The 20,962-nt window shown below is 42.9% G+C and overlaps 1 protein-coding gene across 1 annotated transcript in view; it reads right to left on the bottom strand.

The window, feature by feature from the left end:
• atad2 (ATPase family AAA domain containing 2) overlaps positions 1-20,962 on the bottom strand; it is a 35,693-nt gene that overhangs the window by 12,870 nt on the left and 1,861 nt on the right. Inside the window, exons 2-16 of the mRNA XM_080004961.1 lie at positions 17,843-17,994; positions 10,665-10,720; positions 9,251-9,437; positions 8,836-8,923; positions 8,243-8,327; positions 6,880-7,059; positions 3,824-3,944; positions 2,188-2,295; positions 1,630-1,738; positions 1,388-1,503; positions 1,101-1,275; positions 920-1,008; positions 499-658; positions 303-393; positions 42-219 (exon numbers count right to left, since the gene is read on the bottom strand). Of these exons, the coding sequence (XP_079861087.1) occupies positions 42-219; positions 303-393; positions 499-658; positions 920-1,008; positions 1,101-1,275; positions 1,388-1,503; positions 1,630-1,738; positions 2,188-2,295; positions 3,824-3,944; positions 6,880-7,059; positions 8,243-8,327; positions 8,836-8,923; positions 9,251-9,437; positions 10,665-10,720; positions 17,843-17,994 (1,895 nt within the window). The remainder of the gene's footprint in view (positions 1-41; positions 220-302; positions 394-498; positions 659-919; positions 1,009-1,100; positions 1,276-1,387; positions 1,504-1,629; positions 1,739-2,187; positions 2,296-3,823; positions 3,945-6,879; positions 7,060-8,242; positions 8,328-8,835; positions 8,924-9,250; positions 9,438-10,664; positions 10,721-17,842; positions 17,995-20,962) is intronic.

The following is a 20,962-nucleotide window of genomic DNA, read 5'->3' as shown; positions in this document are numbered from 1 at the left end:
CACACACACAGTCATCTACTAAAACCCTTTCATGTTCCCACCTCTGAGCAGCTGGGACCATCTTGGCCATGGCCGCCATGAAGTCTCGACTGCCGATAGCGATGGAATCTACGTCGAGGACGAGTTTCTGCGATGAGGAGTAGATCTGCGGGTAGCGGCGACGCAGGGCGCACAGGGCGGCCTCGGAACACACCGCCTTGATGTCCGCTCCACAGTAACCTAGGAGACAACGTCGGATGAAGGCCGAGCGGTGCAACCCGAGTGATAAAGCTGATGGCATTACAGCTTGAAAGTGAACGTACCGACACATTTTTCCGCCAGTTCCTCCAGGAAAGCATCCAAGGGCTGTGGAGTCCACTGCCTGGTGTGGATCTTCAGAATGTCCTTCCTTGCCTGCCATTAATACAAATATGCAATTCATGAACCCAATACTTGACAAGTACTGACGCGTGTGTGTAGCTTGTCTTGGACTGGAGGAAAACCTGTTCGGATTCTGACCTCTCTATCCGGAAGGCCGAAGAGGAACTCGCGGTCAAAGCGTCCCGGTCGTCTAAGAGCTGGATCAATGGAGTCCAGTCTGTTGGTGGCGCCAATCACTACGACTTCTCCTCGACTGTCCAGGCCGTCCATGAGAGCCAGGAGCGTGGAAACGATGGAGCTGTGGAGACATAGGTCTATTAGGGCTCGTTTCGACCCATCATATGCATTTCTAGGGTCGTCATTTAAAAATAAGTGCAGTTTATGCTTTTTTGTTTTTTTAACAATACGTCATTCATTCAGTTGTTGTAATTTTCCCTACAGCAATTAAACGCATGTTCAATTTGAGCTTTTAGTACTAGTTGATTTTTCGTTGAGACCACCAACCAACTAGTCCACTATTTTCACAAGCAGCTGTGGCTCAAGCAGGGGAGTTGCTCACCTGTAGATCTGGTCCTGTCGGCTGGACCTCACCGGGGCCAGGCCGTCAATTTCGTCAAAAAAGATGATGGAGGGACGCATCTGGTACGCCTGAGAGGAGTTCACCGGGAAATGAAAACCATTCATTACAGACAGTTGTATCAAGACTTTGTTTCATGGCCGTCGATGGTGCGTGGGCCGACCTGGTCAAACAGAAGGCGCAGCTGTCTCTCAGACTCGCCCACCCACTTGCTGAGGCAGTCGGCGCCCTTCCTCATGAAGAACGACACCTTCCTCTCGCCCTGGCTGCACTCATTCGCCAGGGCTCTGGCCACGAGGGTCTTTCCTGTGCCAGGAGGGCCGTAAAACAGACAGCCTCTGGGAACCAGGAGAAAAAGAGGGAGGTGAAAGAGGGGAAGACAGGGTACCCCCGCTACTTCAGCGTTGAGTGGACAGACCAGATAGATGTGGTGCACGGGTGTTTGCCAACCTGGGCGGCTGTATCTTGAACCGCTCAAAGACTTCTGGGTAGAGGAGAGGGAAGACCACCATCTCCTTAAGTGCTGAAATGTGAGTGCTCAGACCCCCGATGCTGTCGAAGCGCACCTAGAAAACATAAAAAAAGTGTTGTCTCATTCCATCTAGTGTGTCAGACTATCTCTGGGTGGTCTGTCCATCCCTTCCATCAGTCTTTCCCCGCCCCCACACCATCTGTTCGTCTAAATCACATACCGTCTTGTCAATTTGCATAGGGTCAACATCAGCCAGACTGGCTCCAATTTTCATCCTGTCCTTGTGGATCCCCAGCAGGTCTTCTTTTGCCAGGTTCATAGGCAGGCACCTGGAGGAAAACAATCATGTGTCTGCATTAATTTGGCAAAAACAAAAACATAAATGTACATCATCTCACACACTCTGTATATCAAGTTATATCAGCTAAATAGGTATGTATGTGTTTCAGAAAAAAACCTAGAGCCCACAGCAAATCTTTATATAAATACCTATCACTTACAGCTTTACTGTTTGGTTGCTATGAAACAGCAGATAAGATGATGAGCATCGCCATATTGTTTTTTTCCCTTTATTATCCTACTGGTATTCGTTTTTTCAAATATATCTTGAAAACAAGTCTCTGAGAGCCTGAAATTTAAGTTTGAGTGTTTTGATAGGAATCAACCGGAAAACAGTTATGCTGTTGTTGAGGACGGTTACAGACACCAACATGGGCTGATGTCATTTCAAGCATCATCGATGTACCGCATTTTTTCCGGGGGTACCGAGCAGCCTCACCTGTTGACAGGCCTGTTCCGGTTTTTACCCCTCCGCCTTTGGAGGGTTTCCTCGTCTGAAGAGGAGGACGACGAGGTAGAATCGCTGCTGTGGATGGCGTGCCGTCTCCTGGAAAGAAGAAATGTCATCATCACAACGGCCGCATGCACTGAGTAAAATAATGTGTTGTGTCTGGGGCAGTCACGATCACAAAAAATAAATGTCAGTAACATTGGTGGTAAGCTGCGCCGCGCATTCCGTGCAGATCGCGCAAAGTCTGAACAAACTTTTACATTAGGCCTTGTAGATCAAATATGGGTGAAGATTCAGCAACTGGATAGCTTATTTCTCGCGTCAAATTCATTTAGAAATAGATTTAGGTGGACTGCTAAGGTGAAATAAGTGAATGTTTATGTACTTGAATCTTGTGAATTTTATTTCACTAAAAGATGGGTATTAATTGTGACAGCTGTATTTGCGCAGGAATCCTAAATGCCGCAAGCAATTTGTCATCGTACAGCAGAGGAGCCCGCTGTAGGTACCACACAAAAAACAATTTTGTTAAGGGTATAGACACACGTGTGTTAAAAAAAAAAAAAAAACACAGCGACAAATCAAACTTTCACCCAAGCGTGTCACACATCTGAAAGAACCACAGCATGCAGAAAAAAAGAAAACACTGAACAGAGCCCCAGCCCGAGAGACTGGGTGTCTTACCTCTCAGAACTACTCCTTAGGGTGCAAAGAATCACAGAGAGAACAACAATAATAAAGCATTGAAATAGGCTGAACATGCAGTGATGCCACCTTGGGCTTGGCCTGGCAGCTGCGACAATAGGGCTGGATCAATTATTATTTTTTTATCCATATGATTCAATTTCTGAATCGAATTGAACAAATTGTTAGTATTGTTACTTTGTTTGGACGTTATGCAACCATTTTTCATTTAAATTAAATACGAATGTATTAATTTCAGTTACTACTGGTCTGGTCAAATAAAAATGTTTTTGATAGATTTTAAGTAATATTAATGTATTTCATTTATTTATTTTATATATTATTTTATTAAAATGTTACATAAAATACTGCACAAAATAAACTGGAATTGAAATATTCCATTTCTGTATGACTGTAGATAGAATTTGTGAAATATTTTGTAATGCAACTGGTACACTGAAATGTTGGTAGCAATTTTCATGATGTATAAAATGTCATTGATCAATGTATCGAAGACCCTTTGTATTGAAATTTAACCGATCCTGAGATCCTGCCCAATACCCAGCCCTGGACAGAAATCTGAAACATTAAGAAAATAAGAATACCACCTTGGCTCTGCTGTTTTATGACTAGAAAACCTTACTTACTAGGCTACGAGACTATTTTATATATTTTTTGTACCTTTATGATTATTTTTTAGATTACTAGGCCATAGTTACTGAGACTGTGTCTCACCACGGCGTTAAAGTAGCGCTTTGTCACATGGAGGGAATGGAGCTCAAGGGGAATTACATCTACAGTACATCCCAAAACTCTTCGAAGAGGCTTTGACATTAAATAGTTAGCAAGGAATAGCAATGTCAATAAAAAAGGTGAGGTCGCTCTAAAGCAAGTGACATTTGACATAGTTTGTGTAAAGTGGCTGGGTGATCATACTAACCGGCAGCTTCTTATTCGATTGTAAGGGCTTCTGGGGGCTGTGGAGCTGAACCTGAACCTCCGTCTGGTGGGGGATGCGTGGCTCTGGAAGTACATACCCCGTTTCCTGGTCTCTCTGGGTTCTGGCGGAACACACATACACAGGGTCCCACACCCTGACTACGGCACTACAAAAACACACTACTAGAAATACATAGCTGCCCTCCTTGGAAAGCTTTGGTGCTTTTTAGGAGACGTATGCACTGCCATCCTGTTAGTGCTGGTTCCTAATGCTACCATAAATCAAAGGGTAATTCTGATGCACTTTGTATGTGTTTTGAGTATGTGTTTGCACTCATGATTGACATATTATATTATAATTATTATTATACTATAGAAATGAAAAGGTACTGAAACGGTAAAAAGGGACATTTACCTTCGCCAGTTTAAAGTGGACCTTGCCTCAAACTGGCCAAGGTAAATGTTCCCTTTGTCCCTGGCACAATGACAACTGGATAACTACTGGATGATATTGTACTATATACAGTATATTATATAGGTGTGAACCCGACCCAGTATTTTGTCTGTCAAATCTGATTCGGCTGTTCAATGCAAATATTCGACAGCGGAATGTTGGGTTCCGAGACCCGGTAATAAATGGGCCACGGGGCTGAGAGCCCCTAGTATCGATACACTCCGACTTTAACGGTATTGGAGAAATTATGAAAATTGATTTTCTATTTATTTAGGCTATACTGCTGAGGCTATAGTGCTAAACTGTTTCTAACTTGCAATAAGATTAAGGTATTCGTCGATATGTACGAGGGGGGCGGGGGTGGGGCCGGCTCCCTCTGCCTGGCTCACCATGCTTACAAACGCACAAGGAGACGAGGGCAGATTGCGCCCCAATCGCCCCATCTCCATGCGTTATACACAGAGAATAAAGCAGTGTTAATTCTGCTGTTAATTAGTTTTATTTCTTTCTCTTAAAAAAAATAAAAACACTTGAGTACCGTTAAAGTACTGGATCGATAAGCAGTATCGGTAAGAGTAGTAGTACCGTTTTAAATCTTAACGGTACCTTTCCCTACAAGTTGTTCCTCCGTGCCCTGTCCCCACAGATTTTTTAGTTGTTTTATTTGGAGGAAGGGGGCGCGGCTCTCCGCGATTGGGGTGCAGAGCGCCGCGTTCATGTCCGGAAGCGGACGATTCACACACACAAAAAATATATATTTATAATTCCTCATTGAGTGGGAATTTTGTAAGCTTCTTTGTTTTATTCTGTTACTGTAATGCACACTGACTGACAAAAAAAAACAACAAAAAAAAAACAAAAAAAACAACTGATCCACTTGAAGAATCTCAGTCGACTGACTCTGACTGATGATTCAACTCGTGGACTTTCAGGGGGCAGCCCTAATATTACACTGCACTATCATTTTTATTAGTATATTATTACTATTATTGTTATTATTATACTATATTATATAACACTTTGCACTACATTATATTATACCCTGGACATTGTAATACCATCATGGATTATGAACATGGACTACACTTTGCATGTGAACATTCAAGATACCACTGTGGACATAATCTACTTGACTCTACTATATACTTAACTAAACCTCAAAGTTTATTGCTACGGCTATCACTGGACTGCAACTTTCTGTAATGCTGCTGTGATGCCAATCATACATTACTGCACTGCTGCTAGATACTATACTACCTGTACTTACTTTAGCGTGACCGCCATCTGCCCACATTGGGCTCACTAGTTAGCATAGTGGTGCTCTGTGTTTTACTTTGTTGATGAATGTGTGAGAGGGAGTGTGAGATGAGTGTGTATGTTTATAATGTTATTTTTATTCTTATTTTTATTGCATCTTACTTCTAATCCATTTCTTGCCTAGCACTGTTTTTTTTACTGCTGCAACACCTGAATTTCCCCACTGGGATTAATCAAGTGTTGTATTATTTAAACTACTCTAATCTTATTTTAAACAAATTCTTGTATGTTATTATGGCTGGGCAATCTGGAAGAATTTATAACCAGGATTATTGTAAGGGATTTAACAGGTTATCAAGATATATATAATAACTTCATAATCCTGTGTTCCCACAAGGATTAGGAGCTCCAACTGTTGGAGTGTGTCTGACTTTTGAAATGCGCAAGCCTTTTATTTAACTGTGCGGGAATTTCCAGTATGACATCAAAGAAAAACTCTCATTCTTCAAATAGAATTCCCTCTGACGTTTGGGAACTCATAATGTAAGACATTGTAGGACGAGACACACATGTCACACCTTCCATTTATAAACGACCTTGCGGATTCACAACGTCTTCATTCAGGCTATTGGCGCTTTTCCCCTGCATAAAGTAGCGCGGTACGGCACGCATTGCAATCTGACCCGTGCCATTTTCCCACTACATAACAGAGCCGTAAAGGTAGGGAGAGTCTGGAGCCTCAATTACACAGAAATTAGTGTTTCAACCGTTGAAACATCCTCCATTGTGAAGTTATCCGAAGCATCATAAGGACATGGCCGGGCTGTGCCGTACATTACTGCTGCGACGCAACAGTAACATAACGGCTGAACACTACGAGGGAGGAACTAGAAGCTCTGCTTTTGCTGCTTTAGTTTACTGTATAAGCGCAAGATATTTTGAGAAATACAGACGAAGAGCGGAAGAGAAAGCAAAGAAGATGGAAGGCAAAAAGGCTGACTTTCTTGGTCTCCTCCAAAGACAGATTTGGGCTGATGATGATTTTGTGACAATAGCGACTGACCACTCTCTGGCCGGCAGTATCGCTTAGCTCCACCACTGTGGCCCGGAGTTCCTACGCATGGTACCAGGCCGGACCAGGAGCTAGAATCAGCATGGGTACTTTGGCACGGCTCGCTTGGCAGTGGAAAAAGCAAAACAAAGCGGGTTCTGGCAGTGGAAAAACCCTGTACATCACGCCACAAAAGACAGTACATGATACCATTAATATATCTCCCTGAACTCATTGGGGCACTTACCATTTAAAACCAATCCGAGCAAACAGCAAACGCAAAAGCGGGCCTCACCTTCTTGCGGTGCCTGGTAGCGATCCACTGTCTTCCTCTGTCTGAAGTCGTAGCGCCTCTGGTTATCTTCCTCCTCACCGTCTTCGTCGTCATCTTCCTCTTCGTCGTCATCATCATCGTCATCATCCCCATCTTCTCCCTCTTCTTCCTCATCCTCATCCTCCTCTTTGTCCTCACCTCCTGTGAATTCATCAAATGCCAGGGCATATAGTAAGTAATATTGCTGCTGTAATTCCATATTATTGTTTAGCTTCTTTTCAAGGTATCATATTGTGATGAATTTAAGAATTCAAGTCATCAAACCATAATATTCAGGCATCATAAAATATATATAATCAATATTCTGCTAAATTCAGTTATTTATTTGACATATTTTATTAAAGGGTTATATGAAATACTGCAGAAAAAGGAACAGGAATTGAAATATTCAATTTCTGTATTTGAATTTGCCAAATATTGTTGTAATACATGACATAACTAAAAAATGGATAGCAATTCTTATCATGTATAAAAAAAAATAATAATAATTTACATGATAATCTTCCTTTCAGCCTGACTCTTTTATACTTATGTGGGCCAATTATGCTTATGGCCCCTCAATGTAAAATTAGCAAATAAACAAACACAAATTAATAAATGCAACACTTATGAATATGAACACATTTGCAGATCGAGACGCTGACATTATCTTCATCTGGTCAGTTGGTGTTGCTGCTCAAAATTCACCAGCAGCATTGCACTGCTGCCTCACAGCAAGAAGGTCCTGGGTTCGATTCCCGCCTGGGGCGCTGTTGGCACCGTGCTCCGGCGGGTTATCTCCCAAATAGGAGCCTTTCTGTGTGGAGTTTGCATGTTCTCCCCGTGCTCACATGGGGTTTCCTCCACCTCACGTCAGTAAGGACCCCCACCAAAAACATGCACCCATCATTGTCTGACCAGCAATGGACATTTATCACCTGGTCCCCGGGCGCGTCCACGTATGCTGCCCACTGCTCCTGGCTGTGCCCCCGGAGGAAGGACAAGCCAGGATTGGTCAAAAGCAGAGGATCCATTTCACCGGCCACCATCAAAGCATGTGCATGTGTGTGTGTGTGTGTGTGCAAGCATGTGTTGTGGTGTGGTGTGTTGTGTGACGAATAAAGACTTTCTTCTTTCTTCTTCTTCTATTTAACAGTATACATCTCATCTCATGTTAACAATTCTACATTAACAGTTATCCATTGTGTTTACTATACCACTTTAGTCGTCAATGTTCATAGAGGTGTACACAGGGAGACAAATGTGGAATATAATAATGTTATATTCCACTTTTTTCTGTTTAAAGTTATATACAAATGTTATATCAGTAAAGCAGCGGTGGCACCTTGCTCCTCCGCCTCGATGGCTTGCCTCTTCAGTGCAGTCCTCAAGGATCTGCGGCCACTGCCTGCAGTGTACATCCCCAGCTTCTGGGAGATTAAAAAAAAAATAATAATAATAATAATAATAATAATAATAATAATAATAACAACAACAATTGTGGTCCGTGATAACTGATTAACTAAATTCAAAACTGTTACACTCACTACAAATGTTCAGTCAGTTTAGTTTTAGTTTTTTTTCTTGGCAGAGAATGACATACATTTTTCAAAACAGTCTAAAGCATCTTGTTTAGTTTAATGTGACCATTAACCATTTAGGTTAATGTTAAAAATGTTGTATACGACCACAGTACACCAGTGTCAATATCCTCTGTATAGCGCTCAATCTGAATTACTGCGTCAACTAACGTTTTGCCTTCTTTGTGTAATTAACACCACTTTGCAGAGAAAGAATTGCGCAAATATCGCCTTAGTATCTGGATATTTAAAGTATTTCGGTAGGTTTTTTGGGGCTCATTTTTTACAATTCCACTGCACTGGATAATTTGGAGGAAAAAAAAAAGTTAACTGGAGAGTGCAGGCTTTGGGTCTTCACCTCTTCCTTGGTGTCTCGTTCTCTGCTCCTGACCCTGCGTCGCATCTTCTGCATGTCATCCATCTTCTGCAGAACAGCTTCGGCTGTGCTGGAGGAGTCAGAAGTCTTCTTAGCGATCAACAACTTCCCTGACTGGAAATTCAGGCAACGTCTTTTCCCCCCCCTGTTTTTTAACGCTTGAAGTTCAACAATCTTTGATGCTACTTCAAAACATTGAAAGAAAAAACCCTTATAACTACGGATAATCCTATTATATGAAGGTGTGCATTTACTGATGTTACTACTATAACCAACGGCGGTAACTACTTTCTAAATTCAGTTTCGGTTTCAAAAGTAGTTAACTCTCATGCTCTCTGCTGGTGTGAACTTCACTGGACTTACTTTGTGATGATGGTGTGAACTTCACTGAACTTACTTTGTGATGAGTCTGTCATATAGAACCGACTGGTTGTGGGAGTTCAGCTTATATCTGGTGATCCGGGAGCTCCGCCTCACCGAGTGGTCCTCCTCCTCCTCATCCACCTCCACCTCCACCTCCTGGCTGCGTAGGCTGAAACGACACCTCTTGGGCGTCGAAGAGCCCTCCACCTCGTCCAGCATTGCTGGAACACCACATGTGTTGTTTTTTTAATATATCATTATCATTTAAGGTGGTGTGAGTTCTGTACGACTAGCATTTGCATTTCCATAGCGACAGTCCTCCACCTACAGTTTGTGACACCACGGGAGAATGTAAAGGTTAAATGTTTCAGGGGGGGGGGCATGTCTTGAGTTGGAACTTTGTGACATCACAAGTATATTCTGAAGTCAGAATAGGTTAAAGTAGGCTGTTGAAAGCAGTTTCGTCAGAGGCATAGATCTGAGGGGGGACTAGCATTACTTAGGTTGAACCACTTTTATTGGACTGCGAACCTAAAAAAAAAGTTTATATTGGATTCAGACCCCGAACACTGACTGGTGTCAATCAGACGCAAGTACCTGCATGCCTTCACTCCCTGCGCTATTTACTATCAAAATACCTCTGTCTCCTAAACAATGTTCCTCCGGTCCCATTGTTATTTCCACTCTTAGAATTTGGTCTCAGTATAGACAGAAATTCAGTCTAAAAGAGTTTTCTGTTTAATGTCCTATTTGTAATAATCATCATCTGTTTCTACCAGCTAAATTAGACCAAGGACAGGCTTTCATAAATTCAGTGATTTTGACATAGATGATACTTTGTTAGTTTTAATACCTTTTCTGAAAAATGTAAATGCTCTAACAGTTAGAGCATTTACATTTTACATTACATTTTGCATTTATGATCTTGGGAAATCTAACCTCTTCTGCTATTTCCCAAGATCGTCCCCTTATTCAAATGTTGAGCCCAGTTTTTCCCAATCTACCACCAAAAACAGGATTAGATGTTATTTTACAAACCCCTACACACCTTTAGGGTCTTGATTCAAATATTTATGATACAATTAACACAGTGAATGGTGTAAAACTATACTACTACTTATACTTTTAACATTCCACTCAGGAGGATAACTGTAACGGTAACATTGAATGAGTTCATATACTCCAAGGATGCAACAGATCAATATTTTGATAATACAGCATAATGTAGATTATTGTGATGATAGCTCAATTGGATTTGGATTTAAAGGACTCTTCTAGAGATTAAGATAAAAAAAAGAAGCAATCCAGGAAGTTCTAATGAAGAATATTCTAAAAGAGCTACTGAAGGTAATCAAATGATTGAGTACATGCAAATATACTACTTTCCTTTTGAGGCAACAGCCCTTACGTACATAATAATAGAGAATGCGTCCGGAAAAGAAAACTACCTGCTTGCTGCTTGTCGCTGGACACTTTGCCCTCTCCCTGCAGCCGAGGGGATTTCCTGTTGGAGGTAGTGACAAGATGAATTACATAATATCTGTATAAAACATGCACAGAATGTTTAACTAAAAAGGTTTCATAAAGTAATGGCCCGATTTTGAAAGTGATATTTAACTTTTGTTGCCATAGTCTTATAGACCTTTAGGCCAATTTACACTCTGCGTCCGTGTGGCCGTGGACTATGCATGCCTAGTAGCGCACGGACTGTGAATGTGCTAATGATGGGGTTTTTTTGACAGGTTTTTTAAACAGTATTGGAAGCTCCTAATTCTGAGCAGGCATTCTCCACTTAAGAGCTGAATGTATATTCTATTAGCCCTGTTCGGCAAAAAAATGAAGCATACAGTACATTTTTGTTTTTTATCCATTTTGATTTATTTTGATTGCGCGGCAATTGCGACATCAAATAACACAAAAAGTAAGTCTAATTCTCAAACCAGTCATGAAGGGTTAATGCACCCTTAACTACACTGCAATGCACATAGTGTCTCGGTGCACCGGTACTATTTGCACCCATTTAACTAAGAGATGCACTGATTATTTAGAAGTCTGACATGCCGATCCTGATTTTGGCTGATTCTCTTTCTCAGAACTATAATCTACAGCATACACTAGGCTTGGGCGATCATGCAAAATTCCAATCGCCAACATACGATTTTATCCATGGTGGTGTGGAGATGGTGAGGTGAGCAGCCACCCCTGACCTGGAGCTAGGCTACTGGGATCAGGGTGGCGGCATACCTGTTGCTCATTGGTTGGTCAATGAGCAACAGGTTGAAGCCCCCATTCCCACACACACTCAGGATAGGAGCCCATGTCATGACATGTTCTATCTGCTACTGGGCTGATTCCAGCTGACCCACTCTCTACAATAAACTGGTGTTACCAACCCCCGTCGTCTGTGTCTCTGTGCCGGAGAGCCCGGAAAACGCCACTTGGATGGTGTGTGGTGGCGAAACTGCCACACTGGCACCTGAACAGGGACTCTCCAGCACGGGGAAGGGACACAGAAGGGCCGTCCGAAGACGCCCTGGAGCCACTAGCAGTTCAACCGGCGGCTCCAGCACCAACCCTCTCCTAGGGGTCCGGAGGAGGACCAGGTGAGAAGCGGCGCAGCAACCACCACAGGTAACCGCTGGCAGCTAGCTTCTCCACCCAGCAGCCATCGCCGGGACCATCCAGCAGCCCAGCAGCCAGGCCACCCCTCCAATTAGCCCCTGCGACAGCCAAGAGTTGCCATGCCATCACCATCCAACACAGCAGATTGAGGTCTCACGCTCCAGAAGAGAGGAGGGGAGTCTGCATCGTCGCTCTGAGGAAAGGATGTTGGTCGACCGTGGTGTTCCAGGGGACCAGTTACATTTTTTTGGACATTTGTTTTCAGGTATGGAAACCCTGTTTCATGATTTGGTGTTTTTAGCATATTAGGTATAAGATCCCTATATCAGAGTCTCTATTGTTAATTTCTGTTCTCTGCTTGGTGGGGGGGTAGGCTTTGGCCAGGTAGTCTCCCTGGCCTCAGTTTGGTGTCGGGGGTATGTGGTGTGGGGATGGTAAGATGAGCAGCCACACCTGACCTGGATCAAGGTGATTGGGATCAGGGTGGCTGCATACCTGTTGCTCGTAGGTTAAAGCCCCCACATCCCACACACACTCAGGATAGGAGCCCATGACATGTTTTATCTGCTTTCCTTGGCTAATTCCAGCTGGCCCACTCTCTACAATAAAGTGGTGTTCACAACCCCCTGTCATCTGTGTCTCTGTGCGCCCTGAAAACGTCACTTGGGTGGCGTGTAGTGGTGAAATTGCCACACAGTATATTGGCGATCGGTCTAAACGTTTTTACCCAAAAACATCCAGTTTTTACCAAATAACATCCCATAGCACCAGAAAGCATCTGGGAGATGTGTGTCTCCACTGTCGGGACAGTGGAGATGCATAGGTTTTTTGGAAGGGAACGGAACGGGACAGTCAGTCAGTTAACTCAGTTGTGTAAAAAAACAAACAAAAAAAAGTTTTCAGACATGTAGGAAAGACTTAACTTAAATCAATTTAAAATCAAAAACACAGGCACGGAAGCCGGCACGCACAGGAGGGGGGAAGAAAAATTCTGAATTTTGAGTTAGGTTTATGTTTTTCATTTTCCATACAAGTAAGACACTAAGGAAACGAATCAAAATCTTTCCGAGATTATATATTGCTATATTCTAATCACAAGATTGGCATATAGAGCGCCAGTCAAGTGCGGGGAGGGAGGGGAGTCTCTCTCCCCTCTTCCCCCCCTTCTCTCTCTCCCTCTCTCTCTCGCCACTCCAGTATTAGAACATGGTAAACTGCACTTATATCGTTTCAATGCTCAAATTAAAAAAAAAAAAAAATAATCTCATAAAACAAATCCCGCCATTAGTCAATCGCGATCGATAGACGATTTGATTGTAAATCTGCCCAAGCCTAGCACAAACATTTTTGTAACTTTTAATGCAAAATTAAATTACGTTCATTATAAAACATTGCCTATAACTTTTACATTTCTCCAAAATTGCACCAGGTTACCGGACCTTCTCACTCAAACAATGACTCACTACGCTGGTTCATAAAATTCACCACTTTAACTTCTTGCAGGTGGCGTAAAACAGTTGTAAAAATGTAAAACAGCTTTTGGAGGAGCACATGCTGAATGGAAAAACATTGAAGGGTTAATTTTTGAAAAGTACCAGTTAAATAAAGTATCAACTATGGGATTTATTTCACAAAATAATATCTCTAATTACAACTTTAATGTTGAAACACAAAAGATTTACCACAGAGTTATATTTGTTTCAGCAAAATCCAGAGAATTTAATTGTTGTTGATTGGATGAAAGGGACCAGACAATGGACTGGGCACAGCCCTTTAACTATTTTGAGTAAGTTAGGAGACGCAAAAGTAAAGAGGGTAGCGCACTTTTAACGAGGTGGAGGGAGGGATGGACAGGAGGAAGCTGCACACAGTGTGAACGGTTCCCTGATGGTCTGAATAAGTTGCCAAGTTTGTCGCTAGTCGCTTTTTAGAAATAAAGTCACTAAGTCGGTAAATCTAGCGAGAAAGTCGCCAAGTTTGCAAGACAAAGTGAATTGATGATGTAGTAACTGTTGTCCGTGGCATGTTTATGATTGGCCAAATCGACAAGGACAAAATAAAATTGAGCTTTGTCTTCCTCACTCACAGTGAAGAACTCCACACAGACGACTAGTCAGTGTGTTTGTGTGTGTGGCTGCGTTACTGTCTGCGTGCACATGACGTGAACCATCGTGGGGTTATGGGTGTAAATTTAAACTCTGTAAACTGGTACAGAATCGGATATATCTGACATTGATCGGCTGGTCACTGGTCATGGCCGATGAAGCTGAAAAACGGCCGATTCGGTCACCGGCCAATCTATTTGGCGCAAAATTTGCACCCTTATATGTAAATGAGCCTCATTGCAAAAAACATCCAATTCACAAACACCGGCACTAACAGCCACAAGCAGTTAGGGTGAAATTACACGGTGGTAAAAGAAAAATGCAGCGGTGCCTCCGCTCCCTGTGCTATCAGAGCATACCTGTCAACATTGGCATTTAAAAATAAGGGAAGTTGTCCGGCGCACCGACCCCGCATTTATTAGGGGTATCACGCCCAGACTTTCCAGTGATCCGTAAATAATATTTTTACATTATTTTTATAATTATTATTACTGTCAACGCATCAGAAGGTAGAGATGCCTTGACAGGTAGCAGACCGTGGTGGTTTACAATATGCACTCCAAAAGCAACTTGTTGAAACTTTGAATTATTTATTGTACAAAAAAGGTGTTAAACAGTAACAATAATTATTTGTCATAATAATTGCACAATTCCTATTGAACTCAAAAGATATGAATACTGATATGAAAATTAAAAGTCATAGGGAATAGCGATAATGTGGTCAACATTGGCATTGAACCACCAAGGGCGTTGGACACTAGGACCATGGACAGCTCCACTCAAACATTTTTATGCAAAAAATAATAATAATAATAATTAAAAATAAGGTTATTATATACTGAAGATTATATGGGCCACAAAAAAAATACATCTGTGTTTCGAGAATAAAGTCAGTATTCCAATACCACCACACACCCCGATTTTTGAGGTCCCCATAGTCTGAGCCAGGCTGCTGCACCCAAAGGTTTGCGCTCTCATATCATTAGAGCAAAATTTTTTGTGAATCCGACATTGAGACAGGGCAGATAGCGGGCGCAATTCATGGTGCTATTAAGCGGCCGCAATACAATCTTTGTGAATTCGCCCCTGAATGCGTATCTGCATCTGACTGTCGGATCCTCCCCCTATTGGCAGTCGGATGAACTGCGTCAGAGTTTCACATCACAAAATATGTAAAGTGAAGGGAAAGGGAAAATGGGAGCTAGAAGTTTGCGCAGCTCCCTTTATATAGTGTTTGCAAAGTGCCGAACACAACTTGTATCAAGAGATTTTTTGATCCTGAATATGGTAACATCTGGGCGTTATTTACAATAAAAGTTAATGACGGCATTACTTTCTGCACGTGACTTATTTCAAGATTCAAGTGGTTTATTCGTCACATACATATACATTCTTCCATACATATTTGCAGTGAAATGTCAATGCAACGCACCTGGTGAATATGTTCTGGACTGAACACAATAGTTACCTAAAACTTTCTACTTAACTAACTAACTGAAACGAACTAATTCCTAAAACATAATGCAGTTAGTGAATAGAATAATATAGAATAAAATAAATAACACAAAAGTAATAGAGTGGGGGTAGAAAATATAAATAAAGGGAATAGACTTATGTATATGGGATAGGCTATTATTAAAGTGCAATGTGAATAAAGTGAGGTAGTGTGTGTGGAGATATAGAGTACAGTATACAACAGTACAGCACAGTAACACCGAACAGAACAGCAATACAGCACAGTATGCAGTAACCCAGAACAGTGATAGAGTATGCAGTACAGTATGCTACATACAGTACAGTAAGGTAGTGGAGCCTATGTGTGTGTCTCAGTGAGGACCCCTGGTGAGGTCAGCATTGACAGTTCTTATGGCTTGCGGGAAGAAACTCCGCCTCATTCTCTTTGTTCTCGCTGTGTGACAGCGAAGGCGCTTGCCCGACCGCAGCAGCTGGAACAGTCCGTTGTTGGGGTGATGAGGATCCTTCATGATCCCGTGGGCTCTGCTACTTCACCTTGTGTATAAGTCCTGCAGGGAGGGGAGGGTAGTTCCAGTGGTACGTTCAGCTGAACACACCACCCTCTGCAGGGCCCGCCTGTCCTCAGCAATACAGTTTCAAAACCAGGCAATAATGTTGCCTGTCAGGATGCTCTCCACTGCTCCAGAGTAGAAGGACTTGAGGATCCTCACCAAGACCCGGAATTTTTTCAGTTGCCTGAGGTGGTAAAGACACTGCCTCACCTTTCTCACCAGAGTGTCTGTGTGTATAGTCAATGTTAAGTCCTCCGTGATGTGGACTCCCAGGTACTTGAAGCTGCTCACCCTGTCGACAGAAGTCCCATTAATCACCAGTGGCGCATGCGTCCTCAGTTCTAATCCTCTTTTTAAGTCCACAATCAGCTCCTTCTGACGTTCAGGGGGAGGCTGTCAGTCACCTCCATGCAGTAGTCCTTCTCATCACCGTCGTTGATCAGGCCCACCATGACGGTGTTATCAGCAAACTTGATGATGGTGTTGGAGCTGGACCTGGCCACACAGTCATGTGTGTACAGGGAGTACAGTAGGGGGCTGAGGACGCAACCCTTCGGGGATCCTGTGTTCAGAGTGAGGGAGCTGGACATGTGCCTAGCCACCTCAACCACCTGGGGCCTGGCTGTGAGGAAGTCCAGGATCCAGGCACACAGCGGAGTGTTCAGTCCAAGCTCCTGCAGCTTGACAGCCAGTCTGGTGGGGACTATGGTATTGAATGCTGAACTGTAGTTGATGAACAGCAATCTCACATAGCCCCCCTTCCGGCCGTCAAGGCGCATGAGCGTGGTGTGCAGTACCTGATGACCAGTACAGATGACCCTGTCATCCGTGGATCTGTTCTGCCGGTCCATGAACTGCAGCGGGTCCAAGGTGTGGGGGAGGGAGGTGCGGATGTAATCCTTAATCAGCCTCTCGAAACACTTCATGAACACCGAGGTGAGGGCCACCGGACGGTAGTCATTCAGGCAGGCTGGAGAGGCGATCTTCGGGACAGGAACGACGGTGGACCTCTTGAAGCAGGACGGGAACACTGATTCAGCGAGGCGTTGAATATCCTAGTGAACACCGAGGCTAGCTGGTTAGGACGGGTCTTCAGTACACGCTCAGATATGCCATCTGGGCCCGCTGGTTTCCTGGTGTTCACCTGTATCTGAGCCCTCCTGACGTCATGCTCAGACACAGAGTGTGTGCTCATCCCCAGCGGTGTAACTCCAATTAGCTGGAGAGCTAGCGGTGTTGTTGCCAGACTCAAACCGCACATAAAAGGAGTTCATTTCGTTGACTAGGGAGGCGTCTACACTCGTGGCTGGGGAGGAACTGCTGTTGTAGTTAGAAATAGTCCGCAGCCCCTGCCACAAGCGTCTGGTGTCCCGTTGCTCCATCTGTAGCTTCACTGTGTCTCTGTATGTCTGTTTGGTGTCCGTTTTTTAAATGTATTTATTTACTCATCTTTATTTACCCAGTTTTGAGCACTTTCAAAAAAATAAAAAAAACACACTGACGGTAACTTCTCGTCGTACTGTTGGACTTTTACTTGAAAAAATTAAAATTAAAAAAAATGTACGCATCATGGAGCCTTGAACAGACGCAGAAATAGCACACTGCAGCACGTCACCGTTTTTTGCATGCGATCTCCAAATCTCCACATGAATGAATGGACTTCTGGTTTGTTCTTGTTGTTTGTCGGATCAGTGTGAATGAGGCTTTAGGGTTGTATGTACTGTTATATAAACAGATCATTCCAGTTCCTACAAAGAAATTGTCAAACCTTTTCTTAAAATAAATAAATAAATAAAGAATAACGCAGTACTTATTTTATTACATTATTAATGTTTTTTGTTGTTGTTTGTTTTTTGATTAGCCAATTATTACCTGGTACAAAGTCCTCCAGTCTTGGCTTCAGTCTGAGGGGAGGTTTTGCCATTAATCTCAGTGAAAGAAGTGTCCAGGTTGACTCTTTGTCCTTTGGTCCTTGTCATGTTACGCAGACAACCGCCTTCCTTCTCATTGACACCAGCATGACCCTGAAATGTAGAAATTCAATAATTATTATTTTCTGGGAACAGAAAGACCTGCTTTCCGATAAAAGCATTTCACACTTAAAGAGTACAGAAAATTTGATAAAAAAAAAAAAGCTAAGATAGAAGATATATAAAAATATACAAAAGCACTTGTTAATCAAGGCCCCGTTACATAATTGCTTATCCAAATTTTTTTTTTCATTTGTCAGGGGCCATATTTATTCCACTGGTGATAATGAAAGTAAAACATCACAGCTCTGTGATATGCTCATATCTGTTCGCGTAGATAACTTGCCAATGTGTTTAATGGTATAGAACAAACCTGGCGTAAAGCCTGGACTCAAGGCACTGTGGATGTGTATTTATGTTGTTCCAAGAGGTCCAAATAACTCCCAACTGTATTGTTTACAATGCTTCGCAAGTATTTTGATAACATTAAAACAGTTTTCCTTTTTAAACTACTTCCAGTTTTTCACACAAGATTTTGTAAATCTTGCCTTTCATTTTCCGCGGCAGTGACAACAAGGAAGGGGTGCGCCCCTTCCGCTTAGTAGCTCTTGAAGGCGACCAACATGGCAGAGAAAGATGCGAGCGGGACTGAATTATTTCCAAAAAAAGAACACGTAACGTCGCATTTGGAAATGGTTCGGTTACGGGAAAATTGATACTGAACTACCTTAGTCTGTAAGACTTGTATGAAAGTTGTTGTGAAGAAGACAGGTAACACCACAAATCTGTTCAATCAGCTGAAGATAAAGCACGTCGAGTATGATGAATGTATCAAGCTAAAAGGTAGCCACGACTCACTTTGTCGTGCCTGTAACTTCAACCAAACAAACTTCACTAACAGAATTTATGTTCAGCGCCTGTCGTTATGAAAGGGCGAGCACCAAATGGAGAGAGATAACGCCAGCAATCTTGTTTCATATACCCAAAGACATGATTCGCATTTATACTGTGGAAAAGGATTCAGAAAGCTAATGAAAACATTAGAACCCAGATGCGATATTTCCCCAGTAGGAACTATTTTGCAGAGGAAACATTGCTTAAACTCTACAATAACGTCAGGGAGAAAGTTACGGCAAGAATGTGTGGTCTAGTCGCACGATGCAACCGTATTTGAGCTTCACTGTGCACTCCATCCAAGATTGGGAGCTGAAAAGTACGTGCTTGCAGAAAAGCTATGCACCCGAAGATTATACAGGATAGACGATCGGCAAGGCCTTGATGATGCCTTAAATTTGTGGTAGCTGGGAGAGGAGCGGGAGTTCTGCATCACCACAGATAATGGCATGCTTTAATGTAATTGTATTTCTGAATCGTCTATATTCAATATTTATACAGGCTGTAAATAGCCTATCATTAAAACCTCACAAAATGAGCACTTGGAAATTTTAAATATAAAAAGAAATGAACTGTTGAAATAGCATATACAATAATTTAGAATAACCTTCTGAATAGACCTAAGTATTCATATAAATTTGAATTCTGATTCTGATAGATTCTCATAGATTTGTATTCCGCATTCTGAAAGTATGTATATGTATGTGACAAATAAATCTCTTGAATCTTGAATCTTGATTGTGTTGAATGAAATGTGTCTGCATGTGGGATCCCTGGATTGACAGGGCTATTGGTGTGTGCAAAAAGGTGGTTGCTAGTTTTCCCTTTAGCTGGAAGCGCAGAAGAGATTTAGCTGCAGCTCAGAAGGAGTTAGGCCTCCTTCATCACACACTGATCAGTGAATCCCCTACCAGATGGGGGTCATGGGCCAAAATTATACAGAGAGTGCTGCAGCAAGAACAGGCATTCACACAGGTTCTCTCTGCAAACAAAAAAGCACAACATCTCATTTTGTCTTGGCAGGATATCAACGTCCTGGAGTCCACACACAAGGTCCTTTGGCCTCTCCTTATGTTCACAGATGCTTGGTCTACTGAGGCCTATGTGACGGTCACTTATGTGAAACCAGTTTTGCACCTGTTTGAGAGTGACCTCCTGGCACCCAAGGAAGATGACACAGAGCTCACCAGGTCAATAAAAAAGGGCAATTATAGACTACCTGAGGAAGATATATGATGACTAAAATATTTGTTTATAATATGACTGACTCCTGTGAAGGTGTGAGATATATTCGGCAGCAAGTGAACAGTCTGGTCCTGAAGTTGAGGTTTTGTAAGCAGGAAAAATGGTCAAGCATAAGGATCTGAGTGACTTTAACAAGGACCAAATTGTGATGGCTAGACGACTGGGTCAGAGCATCTCCAAAACGGCTGGTCTTGTTGGGTGTTCCCAGTATGCAGTGGTTAATACCTACCAAAAGTGGTCCAAGGAAGGACAACCGGGGAATCGGCAGCAGGGTCATGGGCTCATTAATACACATGGGGTGCGAAGACTAGCCCGTCTGGTCCTATGCCACAGAAGAGCTACTGTAGCACAAATTGCCGAAAGGTTAATGCTGACTATGATAGAAAGGTGTCAGAACACACAGTGCATCACAGCTTGCTGCGTATCCGCAGACCGGTCAGAGTGCCCATGCTGACCCCCATCCACCGCCGAAAACACCTACAATGGGCACATGAGCATGAGAACTGGACCATGTAGCAATGGAAGAAGGTGGCCTGGTCTGATGAATCATGTTTTCTTCTATATCATGTGGATGTTCGGGGTTGGGGTCCGATCAGATGGAGCATCTGTGGGATGTGCTGGAACAACAAGCCCAATCCATGGGGGCCCCACCTCGCACCTTGCAGGACTTAAAAGATCTGTGTCTAACGTCTTGGTACGAGATACCACAGGACACCTTCAGACGTCTTGTGGAGTCCATGCCTCAACGGGTCGGAGCTGTTTTGGCAGCACGAGGGGGAGCTACACAATATTAGTGGTGGTTTTAATGTTGTGGCTGATCAGTGTATGTCCCAGAGAGCAAGCTTGAAGAACTGAAAGAGAGAGTTACCTCAGAGGCAGAGGC

Source organism: Zeus faber, assembly GCF_960531495.2.
Source record: "Zeus faber genome assembly, chromosome: 8".
NCBI lineage: Eukaryota > Metazoa > Chordata > Actinopteri > Zeiformes > Zeidae > Zeus > Zeus faber.
This window is presented reverse-complemented; position numbering and strand designations above follow the sequence as displayed.